General features: G+C 46.5%; 1 protein-coding gene across 1 annotated transcript; it reads right to left on the reverse strand.

Moving 5' to 3' along the window:
* Positions 1–1,579: 1,579 nt before the first annotated feature.
* Positions 1,580–8,326, reverse strand: ESCO2 (establishment of sister chromatid cohesion N-acetyltransferase 2; the record flags this gene model as incomplete). Its single annotated transcript, XM_029962741.1, has 4 exons — positions 8,258–8,326; positions 7,571–7,660; positions 5,524–5,667; positions 1,580–1,758 (listed from the first exon to the last, which is right to left on the reverse strand). Coding segments are annotated over exons 1-4 (482 nt in total), but the record flags the coding sequence as incomplete, so codon positions are not given.
* Positions 8,327–8,403: the final 77 nt, after the last annotated feature.

Consider the following 8,403-nt stretch of genomic DNA (forward strand, 5'->3'; position numbering starts at 1 on the left):
AAAATATTAATAATTATAAATAAAAACTATTGATTCTAAATAGACATATTAATTTTCTCAAATGATATTGATTTAAAATTAAAATATTAATGACTATAAATGAAAATATTGATTCTAAAAAATATTCATGATTTCAAATGATACTGATTTGAAAATAAAAATATGAATTATTTGAAATGAAAATATTGATTTTTAAATTAGTATATTAATGACTATAAATACTGATTTTAAATAAAATAGTAATGATTTGAAATAATATTGATTTCAAATGAAAATATTAATGACTGTAAATAAAAGTATTGATTCTAAATCAAAATATGAATTATTTGAAATTATACTGATTTTTAATTAAAATATTAATGACTACAAATAAAAATATTGATTTCAAATCAAAATATGAATGATTTGAAATGAAAATATTGATTTTTCAATTAAAAAAAAATGACTACAAATAAAAATATTGATTCTAAATAAAAATATTAATGATTTCAAATTATATTGATTTTTAATTAAAATATGAATGACTATAAATAAAAATATTGGTTCTAGATGAAAATATTAATGATTTCAAATAATATTGATTTTAAATTAAAATATTAATGGCTATAAATAAAAATATTGATTCTAAATAAAAATATTAATGATTTCAAATTATATTGATTTTGAATTAAAATATTAATGACTATAAATAAAAATACTGATTCTATATAAAAATATTAATGATTTCAAATGATATTGATTTGAAAATAAAATATTAATGACTACAAATAAAAATAATGATTCTATATAAAAATATTAATGATTTGAAATTATACTGATTTTAAATTAAAATATTAAATAAAAATATTGATTTCAAATCAAAATATGAATGATTTGAAATGAAAATATTGATTTTTAAATTAAAATATTAATAATTTATAAATAAAAATATTGATTCTAAAAATATAATTATTTCAAATTAAAATATTGATTTTTAAATTAAAATATTAATGACTATAAATACTGATTTTAAATAAAATATTAATGATTGGAAATAATATTGATTTCAAATTCAAATATTAATGGCTAAAAATAAAAATATTGATTCTAAATAAAACGATTAATGATTTGAAATAATATTGATTTTAAATTAAATTAGTAATGCCTATGAATAAAAATGTTGATCCTAAATAAAAATATGAATGATTTCAAATAATATTGATTTTAAATTCAAATATTAATGGCTATAAATAAAAATATTGATTCTAAATAAAAATGTTAATGATTTCAAATTATATTGATTTTTAATTAAAATATGAATGACTATAAATTAAAAATGTTGATTCTAAAATATTAATAATTTCAAATATTGATTTGAAATAAAAATATTAATTATTTGAAATGAAAACATCGATTTTTAAATTTAAAAAATTACTGATTTGAAGCGAAAACATTTAAGATTTTAAACCAAAACATCCCCCCACGCACAGCCAGGAATCCAGCCGGGAATTCCAGGCTCGACTTCCCACACGGATCCCTTCCCCCGAGCGCCCCAGATCCCGGTTTTCCCGCCCGGAATTCCCGGGGGGAATGTCCCCACCTGAGGGTGTCCAGGAGGCGCCAGGCGATGCCGCGGCGGCGCCGCGGCCCCAGCACCCAGATCCGGCTGATCCCGCACACGGCCGGCTCCGGATCCGCCGAGCAGCGCCAGGCCCTCGGAATTCCCTGCTGGGAATCCGGGCCGGGACACGGGGCAGGATCCGACAGCACCCGGAACGCCTGCGGGGAACACCGGGATCAGTCGGGCCAGTGGGACACACCCTGTCCAACCTGAATCCAACTGGGATCCAGGGGCAGCCACTGGCTTCTCTGGAATTCCAGCCAGCCCTCCCCACCCCTCCAGCCGAACCTTCCCGATATCCCATCGAACCCCAGGAAAACCAGGCAGCTGCATCCCGGTTTTCCCGTGCTTGGATGTGGGATTGCTCCAAGAGAAACCCTGCCAGGCTCTTCCCTGGGAACCACGGGAATGCAGGGGAGGGAAAGCCCAAAGCGATGGGAAAAGGTCCATCCTTGCTTTTTGGGGATCCCAGAATCCTGGAATGGTTTGGGTGGGGAGGGACCTCAGATCCCATCCCATTCCATGGACAGGGACACCTCCCGCTATCCCAGGGGATCCAACCCGGCCTGGGACACTCCCAGGGATCCAGGGGCAGCCACAGCTTCTCTGGGAATTCCAGCCCAGCCCCTCCCCACCCTCCCAGCCAGGAATCCCTTCCCAATCTCCCCCCCAAATCTCCCCTTTCCCACTGGGATCCATTCCCTGGGGCCTGGCATTCCAGGCCCTCATCCCCAGTCCCTCTCCAGCTCTCCTGGAGCCCCTTCAGCCTCTGGAATGTGCTCCAAGCTCTCCCGGGATCCTTCCCTTCTCCAGCCTGGCCATTCCCAGCTCTCCCAGCCTGGAGCCAGAGCCTGCCATTGGATCCATCCCCAGCCCAGCTCCTCCCTGGGAAGGAGTTCCGGGAACAAGGGGGTTCCCTGGGAATCTCGGCACTCAGGGCAGGGTCTCCCTTCCCCTTTCCTGCCTTTTCCATCCCCACATTCCATAAAAACCCCTCTGACTGGATCCTGAGTGTCCTTTATCCTGGAATCCTGGAATGGGTTGGGTGGGAAGGGCCCTTAAATCCCATCCCATTCCATGGGATCCCATTCCATGCTGTCCAGCCTGGCCTGGGACACTCCCAGGGATGGAAGGTGCTGGTTGGGATCACCCCAACGTGGATTTCCCACTTTCCCAGCACACAAGTGTCCCAGGCCGGGCTGGATTCCCTGGGATAGTGGGAGGTGTCCCTGCCCACGGAATGGGATGATCCTTTGGGTCCTTTCCCAGGAAAACCCCTGGCCATGCCCAAAGGCTCAGTTCAAATCCCAAAGAAGAGCTTCTTCCTCCTTCTTTCACCTCCCACCACCCAAACATTTTCCTCACCCTCCTGGAATTCCCCTCAAAAAATGCACTGGGGGGGATCAGACCGGGAATGAAGCTGGATCCCTGAATTAGAGGGACAAATTCCCGGGAGAAAATGGGAATCCAGAACCCTGGAATTGTTCAGGCCCTTCCTAAAAATTGTAAATCCAGAACCCTGGAATTGTTCAGGCCCTTCCTAAGAATGGAAATTCCAGAACCCTGGAATTGTTCAGGCCCTTCCTGAAAATGTAATTCCAGAACCCTGGAATTGTTCAGGCCCTGTTTTGGGAAGCAGTTCAGAGGTTATTTGGGGTTTCCCGATGACTTTTGGGACTGTGATTTCCTGATTCACACCAACAGGTAATTGGGGTTAATTAGTAATTAAGAACAGGTAATTGGGGTTAATTAATTGGGGTTAATTAGTAATTAAGAGGTGCCCGTTTGATGGGCTCGGCCAGCAGACAGTCCACGAACAGGTAATTGGGATTAATTAGTAACTAAGAACAGGTAATTGGGATTAATTATTAATTAAGACGTGCCTGTTTGATGGGCTCGGCCAGCAGACAGCCCACGAACAGGTAATTGGGGTTAATTAATTGGGGTTAATTAGTAATTAAGAACAGGTAATTGGGGTTAATTATTGGGGTTAATTAGTAATTATTAATTAACACGTGCCTGTTTGATGGGCTCGGCCAGCAGACAGCCCACAATCAGGTAATTAGGGTTAATTAATTAGGTAATTAAGACATGCCTGTTTGAAGGGCTCGGCCAGGAGGCAGCCCACGAACAGGTAATTAGGGTTAATTAATTAGGTAATTAAGACATGCCTGTTTGATGGGCTCGGCCAGCAGGCAGCCCACGACCATCCTCCCCCCGCAACACGAACAGGTAATGGGTAATATGGGTTAATTAATTAGGGTTAATTAACAAGGTAATTAAGACATGCCTGTTTGATGGGCTCGGCCAGCAGGCAGCCCACGACCATCCTCCCTCCGCACATGAACAGGTAATTGGGATTAATTAATTGGGGTTGATTAACAAGGTAATTAAGACGTGCCTGTTTGATGGGCTCGGCCAGCAGGCAGCCCACGACCATCCTCCCCTCCCACACGAACAGGTAATTGGGGTTAATTAATTGGGGTTAATTAATTGGGGTTAATTAATGAGGTAATTAAGACGTGCCTGTTTGATGGGCTCGGCCAGGAGGCAGCCCACGACCATCCTCCCTCCGCACACGAACAGGTAATTGGGGTTAATTATTAATTAAGAACAGGTAATTAGGGTTAATTAACGAGGTAATTCAGACGTGCCTGTTTGATGGGCTCGGCCAGCAGACAGCCCACGAACAGGTATTTGGGGTTAATTAGTAATTAATGAGGTAATTAAGACGTGCCTGTTTGATGGGCTCGGCCAGCAGACAGCCCACGAACAGGTAATTGGGGTTAATTAATTGGGGTTAATTAATTGGGGTTAATTAGTAATTAAGAACAGGTAATCGGAGTTAATTAATTGGGGTTAATTATTAATTAAGACCAGGTAATTAGGGTTAATGAGGTAATTAAGACATGCCTGTTTGATGGGCTCTGCCAGCAGGCAGCCCACGACCATCCTCCCTCCGCACACAAACAGGTAATTGGGGTTAATTAATTGGGGTTAATTATTAATTAAGACGTGCCTGTTTGATGGGTTCGGCCAGCAGGCAGCCCACGACCATCCTCCCTTCCCACACGAACAGGGAATTGGGGTTAATTAATTGGGGTTAATTAATTGGGGTTAATTAACAAGGTAATGAAGACGTGCCTGTTTGATGGGCTCGGCCAGCAGACAGCCCACGACCATCCTCCCTTCACACACGAACAGGTAATTGGGGTTAATTAATTGGGGTTAATTAATTGGGGTTAATTAGTAACTAAGAACAGGTAATTGGGTTAATTAGTAATTAATCAGTAATTCAGACGTGCCTGTTTGATGGGCTCGGCCAGCAGACAGCCCACGACCATCCTCCCTCCGCACACGAACAGGTAATTGGGGTTAATTATTGGGGTTAATTGGTAATTAAGAACAGGTAATCGGAGTTAGTTAATTTTGTTTAATTATTAATTAAGAACAGGTAATTAGGGTTAATTAAGGAGGTAATTAAGACGTGCCTGTTTGATGGGCTCAGCCAGCAGACAGCCCATGACCATCCTCCCCTCACACACGAACAGGTAATTGGGGTTAATTAATTGGGGTTAATTAATGAGGTAATTAAGACATGCCTGTTTGATGGGCTCGGCCAGCAGACAGCCCACAATCAGGTAATTAGGGTTAATTAATTAGGTAATTAAGACGTGCCTGTTTGATGGGCTCGGCCAGCAGGCAGCCCACGACCATCCTCCCCTCGCACACGAACAGGTAATTGGGGTTAATTAATTGGGGTTAATTAATTGGGGTTAATTAAGGAGTTAATTAAGACGTGCCTGTTTGATGGGCTCGGCCAGCAGGCAGCCCACGACCATCCTCCCCTCGCACACGAACAGGTAATTGGGGTTAATTAATTGGGGTTAATTAATTGGGGTTAATTATTAATTAAGACGTGCCTGTTTGATGGGCTCGGCCAGCAGGCAGCCCACGACCATCCTCCCCTCGCACACGAACAGGTAGGTCCTGCTCTGGGCCGGGCAGCCCAGGGCCACCTGCTGGAATCCCAGCTCGTCATCCACGATCTCCCGAACCTCCTCCGCCTGCAAAACACCGGGATCAACGGGCGGGAACGCCGCCGGGAAAAGGGGGGAATGCCAGGGAATCATCCCGGGGTTCCACGGGGGAGGGAAGAGTTCATGGCCATGGGGAGGGTGGACGGGGAGGAGTGGATCGGGATGGGTTGGGAGACATGGGATCGGGCTGGGCTGGGATCAGAGAGCTGCAGGAAAGAGGGATCAGGTTGTGCTGGGATCAGAGAGCTGCAGGAAAAGAGGGATCAGGTTGTGTTGGGATCGGGCTGGGCTGGGATCAGAGAGCTGCAGGAAAAGAGGGATCAGGTTGGGTTGGGATTGGGTTGTGTTGGGATCAGAGATTCAGAAAAGAGGGATCAGGTTGTGTTGGGATCAGGCTGTGCTGGGAAAAGAGGGATCAGGTTGTGTTGGGATCAGGTTGTGTTGGGATTGGGTTGTGTTGGGATCAGAGAACTTCAGGAAAAGAGGGATCAGGCTGTGTTGGGATCAGGCTGTGCTGGGATCAGAGAGCTTCAGGAAAAGAGGGATCAGGTTGTGTTGGGATCAGGCTGGGCTGGGATCAGGTTGTGTTGGGATCGGGCTGGGCTGGGATCAGGGAGCTTCAGGAAAAGAGGGATCAGGTTGTGTTGGGATCAGGCTGGGCTGGGATCAGATAGCTCCAGGAAAAGAGGGATCAGGTTGTGTTGGGATCAGGTTGTGTTGGGATCAGGTTGTGTTGGGATCGGGCTGGGCTGGGATCAGAGAGCTGCAGGAAAAGAGGGATCAGGTTGTGTTGGGATCAGGCCGTGCTGGGAAGAGGGATCAGAGAATGTTGGGACAGGAAGGATCAGGTTGTGTTGGGATCAGGCTGGGCTGGGATCACAGAGCTTCAGGAAAAGAGGGATCAGGTTGTGTTGGGATCAGAGAGCTGCAGGAAAAGAGGGAGCAGGTTGTGTTGGGATCAAGCTGTGCTGGGAAAAGAGGGATCAGGTTGTGTTGGGATCGGGCTGGGCTGGGAAAAGAGGGATCAGGTTGTGTTGGGATCAAGCTGTGCTGGGAAAAGAGGGATCGGTTGTGTTGGGATCGAGCTGTGCTGGGAAAAGAGAGCTCCAGGAAAAGAGGGATCAGGTTGTGTTGGGATCAGAGAGCTCCAGGAAAAGAGGGATCAGGTTGTGTTGGGATCAAGCTGTGCTGGGAAAAGAGGGATCAGAGAATGTTGGGACAGGAAGGATCAGGCTGTGCTGGGATCAAGTTGTGCTGGAAAAAGAGGGGTCAGGTTGTGCTGGGATCGGGCTGGGTTGGGATCAGAGAGCTTCAGGAAAAGAGGGATCAGGTTGTGTTGGGATCAGGCTGTCCTGGGACAGGAGGGATCAGGCTGTGTTGGGATCGGGCTGAGCTGGGATCAGAGAGCTCCAGGAAAAGAGGGATCAGGTTGTGTTGGGATCAGGCCATGCTGGGAAGAGGGATCAGAGAATGTTGGGACAGGAAGGATCAGGCTGTGCTGGGATCAGGTTGTGCTGGGATCAGGCTGTGTTGGGACAGGAGGGATCAGGCACTGTTGGGATCAGGCTGTGCTGGGAAAAGAGGGATCAGGCTGTTTTGGGATCAGGCTGTGATGGGATCAGGCACTGTTGGGACAGGAAGGATCAGGCTGTGATGGGATCAGGCACTGTTGGGACAGGAAGGATCAGGCTGTGCTGGGACAGGAGGGATCAGGCTGTGTTGGGATCAGGCTGTGTTGGGATCAGGCTGTGCTGGGACATGGAGGAGGGTGAGGATGTGTCAGGATGAGGGTTCAACCCCCCCAAACTCCCACCCCAGCCCCCCTGAGCTCTCCCTGTGCCCTGTCACCACCCTGCAGGGAGGGGTTTGGGGACCTGAGCCAGCACAGAGCTCATGCCCAGGAGGAATCCCAAACCAAACACTCGTGTACCTTCCTGACGGCGTATTTGGGGTCAGTCGGGAGGATCAGCACGATCTTCCCGTCCCAGAACTCCGCCACAACTCGCTCCTTCTTCCAGCCCTGCCAGGGAGAGGGGGGAAAACATCCCAGACAAACAAGGGAGGAGGGAGGAAGTGATTCAGGGAGGCCTCTGGCAGAGGCGGCTGGAACACAAACCGCTCCGGTTTTCGGGAATTAAGTCACATCCCATCCATCACCCAAACAACCCAAACTGCACTTCAGCCTCTCCTCTGGACACAAAATGTCTGCCTGGCTGTACCTGGACAGGGAATCGTGGATATTCCAGGCTGGAAAAGCCCCTGGGGAACACGGAGTCCAACAATTCTCCTGTCACTGATCCGTGTCCCCAAGTGCCACATCCATGGGGATCTTGGATCCCTCCAGGGTTGGGGACTCCACCCCAATGCCAGGGCTGGAGAACCCTTTCCATGAAGGAATTTTTCCCAGCCTTTTTTTTCCCCACCAGGTGGCTTTCCAGCCACTCCTTTGCCCAGCTCGGGGCATTCCATGGGGTCAATCCAAGTGATCCAAGTGAAGGACGTGGCACTCATTGATTCCCACACCATGGGGATCCAGCCTGTCCAGATCCCACTGCAGAGATTCCCACCCTCAGGAGATCCACATCCCATCCAAACCTGACCCCAGGTGTGCCCTCACCACGTATCTGAGCCCCTCCAGGAACCTCTGGTGGTGCTGGATGTGCTGGGCCAGCTTGGGGCATCCCATGGGGTCGATCCAAGTGAAGGACGTGGCACTCGTTGACCCCCATGGACCCAGCCCTGTCCAGACCCCTCCACAGAGAT

Source organism: Manacus vitellinus, unplaced genomic scaffold (genome assembly GCF_001715985.3).
Source record: "Manacus vitellinus isolate BGI_N305 unplaced genomic scaffold, ASM171598v3 ctg7180002428317_pilon, whole genome shotgun sequence".
Classification (NCBI taxonomy): Eukaryota; Metazoa; Chordata; class Aves; order Passeriformes; family Pipridae; genus Manacus; species Manacus vitellinus.